The sequence below is a fragment of the Chiloscyllium plagiosum genome, chromosome 5, assembly GCF_004010195.1.
Source record: "Chiloscyllium plagiosum isolate BGI_BamShark_2017 chromosome 5, ASM401019v2, whole genome shotgun sequence".
Lineage (NCBI taxonomy): Eukaryota > Metazoa > Chordata > Chondrichthyes > Orectolobiformes > Hemiscylliidae > Chiloscyllium > Chiloscyllium plagiosum.
Window position 1 is genome coordinate 19929032 of NC_057714.1, and position 18027 is coordinate 19947058.

The window sequence follows — 18027 nt, forward strand, 5'->3', positions numbered from 1 at the left end:
AGGAGGTAGAACCGGGCAGTGCGGGGTTCCCGGACTATGAGGTTGGAAGCTCTGGGTGGGAGATCTCCGCACCTTACTAAGAACCTTACTGTTAACCCTGTATTCCGCATTCTTATTTGTTCTTCCAAAATGGACAACCTCACACTTGGCAGGGTTGGACTCCATCTGCCACTCCTCAGCCCAGCTCTGCATCATATCTAAGTCCCTTTGCAGCCGACAACAGCCCTCCTCACTGTCCACAACTCCACCTATCTTCGTATCATCTGCAAATTTACTGACCCACCCTTCGACTCCCTCATCTAAGTCATTAATAAAAATTACAATACAAACAGCAGAGGACCCAGAACTGATCCCTGCGGAACTCCACTTGCAACTGGGCTCCAGGCTGAATATTTACCATCTACCACCACTCTCTGACTTTGACCGGTTAGCCAGTTCTCTATCCAACTGGCCAAACTTCCCACTATCCCATGCCTCCTGACTTTCTGCATAAGCCTACCATGGGGAACCTTATCAAATGCCTTACTAAAATCCATGTACTGCTCTACCCTCATCCACATGCTTGGTCACCTCCTCAAAGAATTCAATAAGACTTGTAGGCAAGACCTACCCTTCACAAATCCGTGCTGGCTGTCCCTAATCAATCAGTGTCTTTCCAGATACTCATAAATCCTATCCCTCAGTACCCTTTCCATTACTTTGCCTACCACCTAATTACCACTGGCCTGTAATTCCCGGGGTTATCCCTATTCCCTTTTTTGAACAGGGGCACAATATTCACCACTCTCCAGTCCCCTGGCACCACCCCCACGGTGAAGACGAAAAGATCATTGCCAACGGTTCTGCAATTTCCTCTCTTGCTTCCCACATAATCCTAGGATATATCCCGTCAGGCTCAGGGGACTTGTCTATCCTCAAGTTTTTCAAAATGCCCAACACATCTTCCTTCCTAACAAGTATCTCCTCTAGCTTACTAGAGGAGATACTTGTTCAACAATACAGTCCCTCTCATTTGTAAATACTGAAGAAAAGTACTCATTCAAGACCTCTCCTATCTCTTCCAACTCAATACACAGTCTCCCACTACTGTCCTTGATCGTTCTCGTCATTCTCATGTTTCTCACATAACGCATAAAAGGCCTTGGGGTTATCCTTGATCCTACCTGCCATAGATTTTTCATGCCCTCTCTTAGCTCTCCTAATCCCTTTCTTCAGCTCCATCCTGGCTATCCTGTATCCCTCCAACGCTCTGTCTGAACCTTGTTTCCTCAAGCTTGTGTAAGCCTCCTTCTTCCTCCTTATAAGATATTCAACCTCCCTCGTCAACCAAGGTTCCCTCACACGACCATCTCTTTCCTGCCTGACATACACATCAAGGACACGTCGTATCTGTTCCTTGAAAAAGTTCCACATTTCAACGACATCCTTCCCTGACAGCCTATGCTCCCAATTTATGCTACTCAGATCCTGTCTTGCAGCATCATATTTACCCTTCCCCCAATTGTAAAACTTGCCCTGTTGCACGCACCTATCTCTCTCCATAACCAAGGTGAAAGTCACAGAATTGTGGTCACCATCACCAAAATGCTCACCCACTAACAAGCCCAAGTACCAAATCCAATATGGCCTCCCCTCTGGTCGGACAATCTACATACTGAGTTAGAAAAGCTTCCTGGACATACTGCACAAACACCGCCCCGTCCAATCTACTTGATCTAAAGAGCTTCCAATCAATATTTGTGAAGAGTTGAAATCGCCCATGACTACTACCCTGTGGCTTCTGCACCTATCCAAAATCTGTTTCCCAATCTGTTTCTTCACATCTCTGCTGTTATTGGGGGGCCTATAGGAAACACCCAACAAGGTAACTGCTCTTTTCCTATTTCTGACTTCAGCCCATACTGCCTCCAAAGGCAGATCCCCCTCGAACTGCCTTCCTGCAGCCGTTATACCATTTCTAATTAGTAACGCCACCCCCCCCCCTCCTTTTTTTACCACCCCCCCCGCCTCAATCTTACTGAAACATCTGTAACCAGGAACCTCCAACAACCATTCCTGTCCCTCTTCTATCCACGTTTCCGTGATGGCCACAACATCGTAGTCCCATATTTGCTGGACTACAAGTCCGTATCCCATCCCCCTGCCAAATTAGTTTAAACTCCCCCGAAGAGTGCTAGCAAACCTACCTCCCAGGATATTGGTGCCCTTCTGGTTCAGGTGCAACCCGTCCTGCTTGTACAGGTCCCACCTTCCCCAGAATGCAGTCCAATTGTCCAAATACCTGAAGCCCTCCCTCCTACACCATCCTTGCAGCCACGTGTTCAACTGCACTCTCTCCCTATTCCTTGCCTCACTGTCAAGTGGCACCAGCAACAACTCAGAGATGACGACTCTGTCCGTCCTAGCTTTTAGCTTCCAGCCTAACTCCCTGAGCTCCTGAATGACCTCCACACCCCTCTTCCTACCTATGTCATTGGTGCCAATGTGCACCACGAATTCTGGCTGCACATCCTCCCCCTTAAGGATTCTGAAGACACGGTCCGAGACGTCTCGGATCCTGGCACCCGGGAGGCAACAAACCATCCGAGAGTCTCGCCCATGTCCATAGAACCACCTGTCTGTCCCTCTGACTATAGAGTCTCCTATAATTAGCGCTCTCCTCCTCTCCCCCTTTCCCTTCTGGGCCTCAGAGCCGGACCTCGTGCCAGAGACCCGGTCACTACTGCTTACCCCTGCTCGGCCGTCCCCCCCAACAGTATCCAAAGCAGTATACTTATTGTTGAGGGGAACGACCACAATCTCCCACCATCTTTAAAAACAAATCAGTCAGGGCATCACTGTAAGGTTTTGGGAGTATGGGATTATAGAATGGATGTCCTTCCAAAGAAAGCACACAATCAGACAGGTTGTGAGAGGGCTTCTAGACCTATTTAGAATGCTAGGCAAAGGTGAGTACTGCAGATGCTGGAGATCAAAGTCTAGATTAGAGTGTTGCTGGAAAAGCATAGTCAGTCAGGCAGCATCTGAGGAACAGGAAAATCAACGTTTCAGGCAAAAGTTCTTCATCAGGAATGAAGACAGGGAGCCTTCCTGGTGGAGAGACTGCTGCCTTCTTTACTTGCCATTGGAAGCCTGCCTCCATATAATTAAATATTCTCCTTGATGGATTGAGAAATTAGCACTGATTCAGATACTTAAATGTACTTAATAAGGCTATCCAGGCCAACCTGACTGGCTGTGTGTGTAACTCTGCGGCCCTCTTCAGCACAAATGGCCAATGCAGGAACATGGGCAAGAAATTGACATGCTGGCTGCCTCGGTATTTTTATACCTAGTTTCCACCATCCGTGGGACCTGAAGTCCATGAGTGCTGTATTCCTCTCCACCAATGCTCTGTGGACCTGTGGAATACTCCTAGCATTTTTAGCCTCTATTTCACTCTTGAAAGTGTTTAATTGCAGCTCCCAGTCCTAAACCTCTCATCAAATCAGTTTCCCTCAACAAAAGCAGAAATTGCTGGAGAAATTCAGCAGGTCTGGCAGCATCTGTGCAGAGAAAGCAGCGTTAACATTTTGGATCCAGGGACCCTTCTTTTCAATGGATCCAAAGTGTTACCTCTGCTTTCCCTCCACAGATGCTGCCTGACCTGAGCTTCGCCAGCAATTTCTATTTTTGTTATGAATTTCCAGAATCTGTAGTTGTTTGTTTTTAATTTACATTTTGTCTCAATATATCCTATCGGTTTCTGGTAATATTTTTAAAACTTTGATTCACATCACCTATTCACCTAACCACTCCACATAATCTAGCATTCTTCTAGGAATAAATGCCTGTACTCCTAGGCTGCAATACACCTCCCCCACCCACATAATAGCATGTTTTAGGCAGAACGACATGTGAAAATATGTCCAGCAGCTAGCCCACTGACTTTATGCCACCCTACCCTTCCCATAAAAGAGTAGGCAGACTGGTGCCAACATTGCAGCCCAGCTGCCACTTATAAAGGAAAAAAAAATCAAATGACAATTGAGCTCACTAACAAGTCAACTGTCCCAAATATTATAATACTGATGTTATCACACAGTTGACTAAGCCGTTGGTTTTAATCCAACTTTGTTAAAAAGCAGGAAGGAAGCAGAGGTGTGCACATCAGGGGCATATTCCTCAAGTTGCGACACCCTCACCCACCTTTGTCCCCTTTTACCCAGCCACCAAACCCGATTGCAGCCTTGTCTGTCCTGATAGACTATCTGCATTTATTTGGCTTGTATTTTGTTTTTCCCGTTACAAGATTTGAAATAGTGAAATTTATAAAGAATTGTTGCCAACATAATGATTTTTTTTTGTTCCAACTACATGACCAATTAACTTCAAACGCCTTTATTTGCTCCAATTTTAATGGCTCCACAATTGGTGGCCATTCCTTCGGCTGCTGAGACACCACCTTCCCGAATCCTGCAGAGTAAGTGAAGTAATATATCTGGGCGGTTGCATTACCCGAAACACTTCTTAGGTGGTATCGCCCACACATCCTCCTCCTCTAACTAAAAAAAGACTTCTGTGCACTGGATTGGTAAAGTAACTAGTTTTATTTTATTCTTTAATTTTCAATAGTCTCTTTGGGAATTGAGAATAGTAGGAATGGAGGTTAGGGCAGTTGAATGTTCCTCCTGCAGAATGTGGGAGGTAAGGGTCACCACTAGTGTCCCTGCTGACTATGTCTGTGGGAAGCGCAGCCAATGCTAGCTCCTCGAAAACTGTTACGGAACTGGAGCTGGAGCTGGATGAACTTAGGATCATTCGGAAGGCAGAGGGGATTATTGAAAGAAGTTTCAGGGAGGTAGTTACACTTCAGGTACAAGAAAAAGGTAGATGGGTTACAGTCAGGGGATGGAAAGGGAACCAGCACACAGTGCAGGGATTCCCTTTGGCCGTTCCCCTCAATAACACATATACCGTTTTGGATACTGGTGGGGGTGGGGGGGTGGGGTGGAAATTACCACGGGTAAGCCATGCAGTACAGGTGTCTGGCACAGAGTCTGTCCCTGTTGCTCAGAAGGGAAGTGGGGAAAAGAGCAGAGCATTAGTCATTGGGGACTCCATAGTTAGGGGGACAGATCGGAGGTTCTGTGGGAACGGGAGAGACTCACAGTTGGTGTGTTGCCTCCCAGGGCCAGGGTTAATGAAGTCTCTAATTGTGTTTTCGGGATCCTTGAGGGGGAGCAGCCCCAAGTCGTGGTCCACATAGGCACCAATGACATAGGTGGGAAAAGGCAGAAATTCAGGGAGCTAGTGTGGAAGCATGGAGCTAGAACAAACAGAGTTGTTATCTCTGGTTTGTTACCTGTGCTACGTGCTAGCGAGGCAAGGCATAGGGAGAGAGAGGAGTTGAACATGTGGCTACAGGGATGATGCAGGAGGGAGGGTTTTGGATACCTGCATAATTGGGGCTCTTTCTGCAGAAGGTGGGACCTCTACAAACAGGAATGGTCTACACCTGAACCAGAGGGGAACCAATATCCTGGGAATGGTGTGGGTTGGGGGCTTGAAATTTGATAATGCTCTTTGGGAGGTTTTAAACTAATTCAGCAGGGGGATAGGAACATAAATTGTACTTCCAGTGTCCAGGAGTCTGAGAGTAGTGAGGTCAGAAATATGGTTTCAAGGTCGCAAGAGTGCAGGAAGGTGGTTTGATGTGTGTCTTTAATGCAGGAGCATCCGCAATAAGGTGGGTGAACTTGCAGCATGGGTTGGTACCTGAGACTTTAATGTTGTGGCCATTTTGGAGACATAGATAGAGAAGGGACAGGAATGGCTGTTGCAGGTTCCAGGATTTACATGTTTCAGTAAGAACAGAGAAGATGGTAAAAGACGGGGAGGTGTAGCATTGTTGGCCAAGGACAGTACAACGGTAGCAGAAAGGACATTTGAGGACTCGTCCATTGATGTAGTATAGGCTGATGTTAGAATCAGGAAAGGAGAGGTTACCCTGTTAGGAGTTTTCTATAGGCCTCTGAATAGTTCCAGAGATATCGAGGAAAGGATTGCAAAGATGATTCTGGATAGGAGCGAAAGTAACAGGTTAGTTGTTATGGGGGACTTTAACTTTCCAAATATTGACTGGAAATAATATAGTTTGAGTACTTTAAATGGGTCAGTTTTTGTCCAATGTGCGTAGGAGGATTTCCTGACACAGTATGTAGACAGGCCAACAAGGTCACATTGGATTTGGTATTGGGTAATGAACCCGGCCAGATGTTAGATTTGGAGGTAGGTGAGCACTTTGGTGATGGTGACCACAATTTGGTTATGCTAGCGATGAAAGAGGATGGGTATATACCACAGGGCAAGAGTTAAAATTGGGGAAAAGGCAATTAGGATGTGATTAGGCAAGATTTAGGATGCATAGGATGGGGAAGGAAACTGCAGGTGATGGGCACAATTGAAATGTGGAGCTTATTCAAGAAATAGCTACTGCGTGTCTTTGATAAGTATGCACCTGTCGGGCAGGGAGGAAGTGGTCTAGTGAGGCTGTTGTGCTTTATCAAGAAGTTGAAACTCTTGTCAAGAGGAAGAAGGCGGCTTATGTTAGGATGAGATGTGAAGGCTCAATTAGGGCGCTTGAGAGTTACAAGTTAGCCAGGAAAGACCTAAAGAGAGAGGTGAGAAGAGCCATTTGGGCTTATGGGAAGTCATTGGCAGATAGGATCAAGGAAAACCCTAAAGCTTTCTATAGGTATATCAGGAATAAAAGGATGACTAGAGTAAGATTAGGGCCAATCAAGGACAGTAGTGGGAAGTTGTGCATGGAGACCAAGGAGATAGGGGAAGCACTAAATAAATATTTTTCATCAACATTCACACTGGAAAAAGACAATGTTGTCGAGGAGAATACAGAGGAACAGGCTACTAGAGTGGATGGGATTGAGGTTCACAACGAGGAGGTGTTAGCAATTCTGGAAAGTATGAAAATAGATAAGTCCCCAGGGCCGGGTGGGATTTATCCTAGGATTCTCTGGGAAGCCAGGGAGGAAATTGCATAACCTTTGGCTTTGACCTTTATGTCGTCATTGTCTACAGGAATAGTGCCTTGGTCTCCATGCACAACTTCCCACTACTGTCCTTGATTGGCCCTAATCTTGTGGGCGGCACGGTGGTACAGTGGTTAGCACTGCTGCCTCGCAGCGCCAGAGACCTGCGTTCAATTCCCGCCTCAGGCGACTGACTGTGTGGAGTTTGCACGTTCTCCCCGTGTCTGCGTGGGTTTCCTCCGGGTGCTCCGGTTTCCTCCCACAGTCCAAAGATGTGCAGGTCAGGTGAATTGGCCATGCTAAATTGCCCGTAATGTTAGGTAAGGGGTAAATGTAGGGTTATGGGTGGGTTACGCTTCGGCGGGTCGACGTGGACTTGTTGGACCGAAGGGCCTGTTTCCACACTGTAAGTAATCTAATCTAATCTAATCTAAAACTGGAGGATAGCAAATGTTGTCCCCTTGTTCAAGAAAGGGAATAGAGGCACCCCTGGTAATTATAGACCAGTGAGCCTTACTTCAGTTGTGGATAAAGTGTTGGAAAGGGTAATAAGAGATAGGATTTATAATCATCTTGAAAGGAATAAGTTGATTAGGAATAGTCAACATGATTTTATGAAGGATAGGTCATGCCTCACAAACCTTGTTAATTTCTTTGAGAAGCTGACCAAACAGGTGGATGAGGGTAAAGTGGTTGATGTGATGTATATGGATTTCAGTAAGGTGTTTGATAAGGTTCCCTATGATAGGCTATTGCACAAAATATGGAGGCCTGGAATTGATTGTGATTTAGTGGGTTGAATCAGAAATTGGCTACCTGATGGTTGATGGGAAATATTCATCCTGGAGTTCAGTTACTCGTGGTGTACTGCAAGGATCTGTTTTGGGGCCACCGCTGTTTGTCATTTATATAAATGACCTGAATGAGGGCGTAGAAGAATGGGTTAATAAATTTATGGATGACACTAAGGTCGGTGGAGTTGTGGACAGTGCTGAAGGATGTTGCAGGGTACAGAGAGATGTAGAGCTGAAAATGTGTTGCTGGAAAAGCGCAGCAGGTCAGGCAGCATCCAAGGAACAGGAGAATCGATGTTTCGGGCATAAGCCCTTCTTCAGGAATGAAGAAGGGCTTATCTACATCCCTTCATCTACAGAGGGATGTAAATAAGCTTCAGAGCTGGGCTGAGAGGTGACAAATGGAGTTCAATGCGGAAAAGTGTGAGGTGATTCACTTTGGAAGGAGCAAAAGGCATAAAGAGTACTGGGCTAATGGTAAGATTGTTGGTAGTGTAGATGAGCAGAGCGCTCTCTATGTCCATTGACATAGATCCCTGAAAGTTGCCACCCAGGTTGATAGGGCTGTTAAGACGGTATTTAGTGTGTTAGTTTTTATTGGTAGAGGGATTGAGTTTTGGAACCATAAGGTCATGCTGCAGCTGTACAAAGTTCTGGTGCAGCCACACTTGGAGTATTGAGTACAGTTCAGGTCACCTCATTACAGGAAGGGTGTGGAAGTATTGGAAAGGGTTCAAAGGAGATTTACAAGGATGTTGCCTGGTATGGAGAAAAGGTCTTACAAGGAAAAGCTGAGGGAGTTGAGGCTGTTTTCATTAAAGAGAAGGATGAAAGATGACTTAATTGAGACATTTATCAGAGGGTTAGTTAGGATGAACAGTGAGAGCCTTTTTCCTGTGATAGTGATGGCTAGTATAAGGGGACATAGCTTTACATTGAGGGGTGATAGATACAGGACAGATGTCAGAGGTAGTTTCTTTACTCAGAGAATAGTAGGGGCGTGGAACGCACTCCCTGCAACAGTAGTAGACTCACCAACTTTAAGGGCATTTAACTGGTCATTGAATAGTGTAGGATCAACACAACATCAAGAGCCTGTACTGTGCTATAATATTCTATATTCTATAAACCTTTCTTCTTTTCTATGTTTTTCCTCCTTTTAAGGTATATCTTAAGTTGTTATTCTTGTAGTACTTTCTACTTGAACTGCGCACCTTGACAACCTCTTCTGGTGAACTTGCAGTTCTTGGACCAGTGCTAGACTGGAAGTAATGAAACTGACTCCAGAAAAATGGGGAGTTGGGTCAATGAATTGCCAATAATTGTTGCTTCTCAGTCCTGTCACTTTGGGAAGGGGGCTTTCCTTCTGGTGGTATCTGGATCCAACAGCAAAGTCATATTGGGAGGGATCATTCTTGTGCCTCTTACTTGGTAGTCTCGTTGGGTAAGTTGTAATAATTTCTATCCACTGCCTACTTATCCATTTGAAGTGGTAGTAATGATTTGAATTGTGGAAGTTGCTCATTTCCTTGCCAAGGTGGATGATTTTATCTTTGGTACTTGGTGTTGGCGTTGCTATAAGATCATGTTCTGCCTTACATATATATCGTGCACAGTCATCTCAGAGGACATCATGAAAACATCATAGCAGCAGCATAGGGAATAACAGTAATGCTTGCTGCAGAGGTAGATGAACTCTCACCTGTGGTAAATCTGATACCATTCCCTTGAGCAAAGTACAAGCACAGAAATGGTTGAATGAAATTTATAATTTACACATACACCTAATGATTATTCATATGATGATTTATGTAAGAGGAAAGTAGGTAAATACATGAGATAGAGAGAACACTATTGTCAAGAGGTTATGCTGGTAGAGCTGGCACTCTGGAATTAGAGTAATTCCAATTTTATTGTTCACTAATACAGGTTTTCTGCATGTATTCCAGATTCAGACTTGAGTATGCGGACGTTGAGCACACCAAGCCCTGCATTGATCTGCCCTCAGAATGCGCAGTCTTTTCAAAATGGCCAAGGATCCTCCACATCATCTTCCTCAATTACAGGAGAGACCACTGCTATGATCCACTCCCAGCCACTGTTCTTTATACCCCAGTGTGCCATCAGGCCAGCGTCCAGACTGCAGAAAGAACAGGCTCCCATAGACAAGCTACCAGACCAAACCTTGATCCAGATGTTTTCACACCTTCCTACCAACCAGCTGTGCCGATGTGCACGAGTTTGTCGCCGCTGGTACAATCTGTGTTGGGACTCTCGATTGTGGAGGACTATTCGTCTGACAGGTGAAACAATGAATGCGGACAGAGCTCTCCGGGTACTGACCCGAAGGTTGTGTCAGGATACACCTAACGTGTGCCTTATGTTGGAAACGGTCATTGTTCAAAGCTGCAGGCGGCTTACAGACAGGGGTCTCTACACCATTGCTCAGTGCTGTCCTGAACTGCGACAGCTAGAAGTGCCAGGTTGTTACAACATTTCGAATGAAGCCCTCTACGATGTTGTTTCACGGTGTCCCAACCTGGAGTACCTGGATGTTTCAGGTAACTATAGTAACTGAAGGATCCTTGACTATAGTTGGCAGTAGCCCTATTACCTCAAGGTTTGACTCTTAGCCAGAAGGTAGAGGTTCAAACGTCTGTCAGACTATATTTAAAGTAAAAGTCCTGAAGGACCAGAGGCTGTTCTGTCATTAGAGAGAGAGAGACTTGTTATAGAGTCATAGAGATATACAGCACGGAAACAGACCCTTCGGTCCAACTCATCCATGCCACCAGAGACCCTATGTTAATCTAGTTCCATTTAACAGCACCCGGCCCATATCCCTCAAAACCCTTCCTATTCATATACCCTCCAGATGCTTTTTAAATGTTGTACTTACACCAGTTTCCATCACTTCCTCTGGCGGCTCATTGCATACACGCACCACCCTCTGTGTGAAAAAGTTACCCCTTAGGTCCCTTTTAAATATTCCCCCTCTCACCTTAAACCTATGCACAGTGACTCAGTGGTTAGCACTGCTGCCTCACAGCACCAGGGTGCCAGGTTCGATTCCAGCCTTGGGCGACTGTCTGTGTGGAGTTTGCACATTCTCCCCGTGTCTGAGTGGGTTTCCTCCGGGTGCTCCGGTTTCCTCTCACACTCCAAAGATGTGCAGGTTAGGTGAATTGGCCATGCTAAATTGCCCATAGTGTTAAGTACTTTAGTCGGAGGGAAATGTGTCTGGGTGGGTTACTCTTCGGAGGGTCAGCATGGACTTGTCGGGCGGAAGGGCCTGTTTCCACACAGTAGGGAATCTAATCATCTAATCTAATCTAATTTTGAACTCTGCTCCCCTGGGCAAAGAGCCTTGGCTATTCAGCCCATCTATGCCCCGCATCACCCCTCAGCCTCCAATGCTCTAAGGAAAATATCAGCCTATTAAGCCTTTCCCTAAAGTTCAAATTCTCAAGCATTTCTGAATCCTGTCCTGTCAACCTGCGACTTCACTTTCCAGGAACTATGAACCTGCACTCCAAGGTCTCTTTGTTCAGCAACACTCCCCAGGACCTAACCATTAAGTGTATAAGTCCTGCCTGATTTGCCTTTCCAAAATGCAGCACCTCGCATTCAACTCCATCTGCCATTCCTCAGCCCATCTGATCTAGGTCCCTTTGTATTCTGAGGTAATCATCTTTGCTGTCCACTACACCAGCAATTTTGGTGTAATCTGCAAACTTACTAACCATACCTCCTGTGTTCACATCCAAATAATTTATGATGAAAAGCCATGGACCTAGCACCAATCCTTGTGGCACGCTGCTGGTCACAGGCCTCCAATCTGAAAAGCAACCCTCCACCACACCCTTTGTCTTCTACCTTTGAGTCAGTTCTATATCCAAATAGCTGGTTCTCCCTGTATTCCATGTGATCCAACACTTGCTAACCAGTCTACCATGCAGAACCTTTTTGAACACCCTACTGAAGTCTATATTGATCATATCCACTCCTTTTTGTTACATCAAAAAGCTCAATTAAGTTAGTGAGGCATGATCTCCCATGGACAAAGTCATGTTGACTATCCCGAGGGGTCACCACCTCTCAGGTGAGAGGTGAAGTTGAGAAGGTACAGATTTCATGGTGATCTCAGCTGGTATAGGAATTGAACCCTTGCTGTTGGCATCACTCTGCATTGTAAATCAGCTATTTGGTCACCCGAGCTAACCAACTCCAGATAGGGAGTATCATCTGTCTTTTTTGTTCAGCTAGCAATATTACAACAATGATGCATTTTCTCTTTAGATGCAGTCCCATCCCTGATCAAATCACTGCTCTACCTAGTGCTGTCATCAGGGGCTAACCTCCTGTCCAACCCGAAGGCCTAGTTGTCAATCAAACTGGGCCCCTGAACAAGGAACGTGCCATGGAATTAAACCTCCACAGCATGGGGGACCTGGAACAGTGAGTTCCTCCTGGCATTTTAGATAGACCAGTATCCTGTGGACAATGGCATTAAAATTTTGCTCAATTGTCTTGATATCAGCTTGTGGAAATTCCCAATCCAGAGAAACCTCGATTATCCGAACATCAATTATCCGAATTTCTGATTATCCGAACAAGATTGCATACTCGGCTAAACTGTGTTATCCGAACAAAATACTCCCCGTCTGTGTCATTCGGATAATCGAGGTTCTTCTGTGTTCCCTTTATATTGCTCGAGGATTTTGATTTCTTTTTTATTGTTGCATCAAAAGAGTAGAAACAAAAAGTAAAACATAGAAATGTTTGAGGGTACAGAACACTCGGGCCAAAATTTCATTCCAGAGATAGGAAACTAACATCTAAAATATTTCTGGGTCTCAATCCACATTATTAACAGAGTGCCATTTTCAAATGTCAGCCCCAGTTGGCCTGGAGATGGGCTTTGCAGTCACTGAGGAGCATTGGGTGTAATTTGTATCTTTCGATCTGAAAGCAGAGACAAATATTTATTCTACATTTTTGCCATTTCATCATTTTCCTTCTCCTCTCTCTGTCTCTAGGGGACCAATGTTTACATTGGCTAGCTATTGGCAAGTAAGTCTTCCTTGATAGCACTGTCAACGATGTCACTGTGCTAATGTTTGAGATTGGTGTGATGAAGCAGTATTTGGCCAAATTGTGGATAGGATATTCCATCAAGTCTGCAGCAGTAAAAAACAACCATCTAACCATTCTAATCCCATTTTCCAGCTCTTGGTCCATAGCCTTTACATGACTTGGCACTACCAATGCACATCTGGGCAGTGAGTTCCAGATTCCCATCACCCTCTGGATAAAAAAAAGGTTTTCTTTCACAACTCCTTTAAACCTTCTGCCCCTTACCTGAAATCTATGCCTTCTGGTCATTGATCCCTCCACCAAGGGGAGTATTTCCTGTCTGCCCTATTAATATCCCTCGTAGTTTTAACTGCCATATCCTTCTGTTTCTACTCTGTCTAATGGAAGCCACTGGTATCCTGAGATGGCTACCTTTTATGGTCCTACTTTTTAATGATGCTGCTCCCTGTGTTCCCACAAAAGTATCCAAAACTATTCTGCAAGGAAATGGTCATAGAGGACACCTGCACTGCCCGTCTTGTCCCTTTTCTCTGTCTAGAATCCTGAAAGTGTGGACGCCTTTGGAGCCGCAACTTCACTCCAATTCTCTGGAGAATAACCCACTCAGACCCATTCCCCAATCTTATTACCCTATATTTCCCCCTGACTAATGCCCGTACCTACATATCCCTGAACACTATGGGCAATTTAGCATGGCCAATTCACCTAACCTGCACTTCTTTGGATTGTGGGAGGAAACTGGCGCATCCGGAGGAAACCCACACAGGCACGGGGAGAATATACATACCCTACACAGATAGTCGACCGAGGCTGGAATCGAACCCGGATTCCTGGCACTGTGAGGCAGCAGTGAGCCTGTCTGGTGGTCATCATTCCCTCCCTGCCTGTGGAATCTTCGCTTGCAACCACCTCTTTACACATACTATCCATGATACTCCCAGCCTTGCAAATGTTCCACACTGTCCCCAGCTACCATTCCAGCTCCTAACTCAGGTTTTCAGGCGTTGCAGCTAGAGAAACCCAGGCATTAGAACTGTGTTCGACTTCCCACATAGAGCTGGAAGAGCTCACCATGGCCTCAAGCTCTCTATCCACTTAAATCAAACCCTTAAATTGCCCTCAAATTACTTTAGTGCCCTTCTTGTTTGGACCTCTGCACTATTGCCCTTACAAACTATAAACCCAAGGTAAAGGCCTTACAAACTACAAGCAATAAAAATGGTATACTCACCCAGCCTTATTAACCCAATCAGCTGCTTCCCCTTGACCGGCATCATTTTTTTGAATCCTGAAGTCCCCTCAAAATCTGTGCCTCTGTGTTCAATGAAAGAGTCACTTTAATTCACTCCAGCTTTATTTAATAAAAGGGATCATTAAAAGAGCACAAACAGTGTGCTTTGCATGAGCATATGGGACAAGGCACATTAGAGTACTGCCCAAGTGAGTGTGTGTTAAGTACCATGGGGATTCAGTGCACATGAGAAGAGATTCCATTTTTTTTTGCATATTTTGCAAGATCCTGATCAGTGTTTGTAGGTTGTAAGGTTATATTCTTCAGCTTCAACTGAGTTGGAAAAAGGGTTCCTGGTTTACCAGCTGTAGCATTAGTGATCCATTATTTGAGAAAACAAATCGAAACAGTGACATCACAGCGAAGTGTTGTGTTAGTCGGTTCATGCTTTTTAAAAAATGTTCAGCAGTGGGATATAAATGGCTAAAATTAGAAATGACAGCAAGTGAGTCAGGAAGGCATGGAACATTATAGGCTGATTTAAGGAACAAGTGGGTTTGACAAGGTTGGATGGCACTTGCTTTAATGCTAGGAGTCTGATGAGTAAGGCATATGGTTGAGGGCACAGTGTAAAATGGGTGGGTATAATACCATTGCTGTCACTGAGACATGGATGAAAGAGGGACAGGATTGGCATCTCAATATTCCAGGATACAGGGTCTTTAATTGCGACAGGAAAGGCAGTAAAAGAGGAAGAGGTGCTCCACTTTTGATCAGGGAATCTATTGCAGCAAAAAGGATAGATGGAACCTGTAACAGTCTGAGAGAAATAGAAGAGCAGATTTGTAGGCAAATTTCAGGCAAGTGTGTAAGTAATAGGGTAGTGAGAATAGGGGATTTCATTTTCCTTAGCATTAACGGGGGTAGACATTGTGTGAAAGATTTGGAGGGAGCGGAATTCTTAAGATGCTTCCAGGAGGGCTTTTTACGTTGAAGGCCCAACAAAGAGAGGGAGTAGTCCTGGACTTAATTTTCGGTAATAAACCTGTGCAAATGGTTGAAGTGTCAGTGGGAGAGCATTTTATAGACTGCAACCATAATACTGTAAGATTTAAGATTATTATGGGAAAGGACGAGGATGGGTCTGAAATCAAAGCTCTCAACTGGGGGAAAGATCATTTTAATAAGGTCAGATATGATTTGCTGAGAGTGAACAAGGGGAAGATACTTTCAGGTAAATAAGTCTCAGAAGGAAAGAATGAAAATAAAGGGCCATTTGCGATATCTGGTTGGCATGGATGAGTTGAACCGCAGGGTCTGCGTCTGTGCTGTACATCTCTATGACTCTGACTCTATGTACAGGACCAACATATTCCAATAAAGAAAACAGGTGGGACCATCAAATCCTGTGAAACCAGGGATATCAAGAGATACACAGCATTGGATTCAGAAAGAAGTAGAGGTTTATGGCTCAAACTAGCAGAAGCTCTTGAGTAGTATAGAATGTGCAAGAGAGAACTTAAAAGGGAGATTGAGAAAGCCAAAAGAGGATACAAAAGGATATTGGCAGGTAAAATAAAGGACCATCCTATGTTGTTTTACAGGTAAATTAAGGGTACAAGAGTAACAAGCAAAAGAGTAGGGCCCATTAAAGTCTACAGTGCGTGGAGCTGGGTGATAATGGTTGTGTTGTAAATGTCGGTGTTCAGTGATGACAGGGACGATTTGGGTATAGAAAGCAGGGAGAAGGTTTCTGATACAATTAAAGAAATTAGCATCGCGAGGAGGTTTAGTGTGTTTTACATGCTTAAAAGTAAATACATCTCCAGGGCTAGGTGAAATGTATCACAAGTTGTTGAGTGAGGCAAGGGAGGAAAGAGCAAGGGTACTTCCAAAGATTTTCAATTGATCTCTGGTCACAGGAGAATTGCCGGAGGACTGGAGACAGCCATCATGGTACTCCACCCTCCTCTAGCTTATCTCTCCACCACCGTCCTCTAGCTTATCTCTCCACCACCCACCTCTAGCTTATTTCTCCATGCTCCAGGCTCACTGCCTTTATTCCTGATGAAGGGCTTTTGCCCGAAAGGTCGATTTTGAAGCTCCTCGGATGCTGCCTGAACTGCTGTGCTCTTCCAGCACCACTAATCCAGAATCTGTTATTCTGGTCAGTCTGGTGGTAGAGCAACAGTTTGAAGCAATTCTCAGGGACTAAATTGATCTGCATTTGGAGAGACAGGGATTAAGTGCAGTCAGCATGGTTTTATTAAGGGGACAGCATATCTGGCCAGCTTGACTGAAGTTTTCGAAAAGGTGACCAGGTGTGTAGAGTCATAAAGTCATAGAGATGTACAGCACAGAAACAGACCCTTTGGTCCAACTCGTCCACACCGACCAGATATCCTAACCCGATCTAATCCCACCTGCCAGCACGCAGCCCATTTCCCTCCAAACCCTTCCTATTCATATACCCATCCAGATGCTTTTTAAATGTTGCAATCATACTAGCCTCCACCACTTCCTCTGGCAGCTCATTCCATACACGTACCACCCTCTGCATGAAAGAGTTGCCCCTTAGGTCTCTTTTATGTCTTTCCCCTCTCACCCTAAACCTATGCCCTCTAGTTCTGGACTCCCCCACCTCAAGGAAAATACCTTGTCTATTTACCCTGTCCATTCCCCTTATGATTTTATAAACCTCTATGAGGTAACCCCTCAGCCTTCGACGCTCCAAGGAAATTATCCCCAACCTATTCCTGTAACTCAAACCCTCCAACCCTGGCAACATCCTTGTAAACCTTTCCTGAACCGTTTCAAGTTTCACAACATCTTTCCGATAGGAAGGAGACCAAAGATGATGGCATTTTGATATATTCTGCTTGACCTCAGCAAGGTTTTTGATAAGATCCCACATGGGAGTCTGAATGCAAAGGTAAGAGTCCATGGGATCCAAGGAATTTTGGCAAATTGGAGTGAGTAGCAGGAAGCAGAGGCTTGTAGTTGATGGGTATTTTTCCGACTGGAAACCTGTGTCCAATGGGGCTCCCAAAAGCATCAGTGTCTGTGGCATATATAAATTTTGTCTTGAATGTAGCAGAGTTGATCAGTAAGTTTTCAGATGATACAAAAATTGGTGGGGTGGTAAATAGTGAGAAAGATATCTTAAGACTACAAGAGGATGTAGACAGGCTCATCAGTAGCAAATGGAATTCAATTCAAAAATGCAGCTGGGCAGGACGAACAAGGCAAGGGAATACATCATTAATGGTAAGACCCCAGGAAGCACTGAGAATCAGAAAACCTTTGGTGTTCATGCACATTAATCCCTTAAGATATGAGGGCTGCTGGATAAAATGGTTAAGAAAACATATAGCATAGAGTTTAAGAGCAGGGAGGTTATGCTGGATCTGTATAAAATGTTGGTTAGGCCACAGCTATAGCATTGTGTGCAATTCTGGATTCCATATTATAGGAGGGGTGTGATAGCACTGGAGAGAGTGCAAAGGAGATTAATCAGGAAGTTGCCTGGGCTGGAGAATTTCAGTGGATGTTGCCAGGGTTGGAGGGTTTGAGCTACAGGAATAGGTTGGGGATAATTTCCTTGGAGCGTCGAAGGCTGAGGGGTTAGTGCAAAGGAGATTAATCAGGAAGTTGCCTGGGCTGGAGAATTTCAGTGATGAAGAGAGGTTGGACAAACTGGGGCTGTTTTCCTTAGAGCAGAGGCGATATGGTTGAGATGTATGAAATTCTGAAGGGCATGGAAAACGGAAAGATAGCTTTCCCCTTAATGGAATAATCGGTGACCAGAGGACATAGATTTTAAAGCAAGGTGCAGAAAGTTCAGAGGTGATGTGACAAAAACTCTCTTTAACCA

The 18027-nt window shown here is 44.8% G+C and overlaps 1 protein-coding gene across 3 annotated transcripts in view; it reads left to right on the forward strand.

Annotated features, from left to right (window-relative positions):
- Positions 1–18027, forward strand: part of fbxl7 (F-box and leucine-rich repeat protein 7) — a 337155-nt gene that overhangs the window by 314325 nt on the left and 4803 nt on the right. For all 3 annotated transcript variants that reach the window (XM_043689677.1, XM_043689676.1, XM_043689678.1), the window contains one exon: positions 9775–10386. In XM_043689677.1, coding sequence (XP_043545612.1) covers positions 9775–10386 — 612 coding nt within the window. The remainder of the gene's footprint in view (positions 1–9774; positions 10387–18027) is intronic.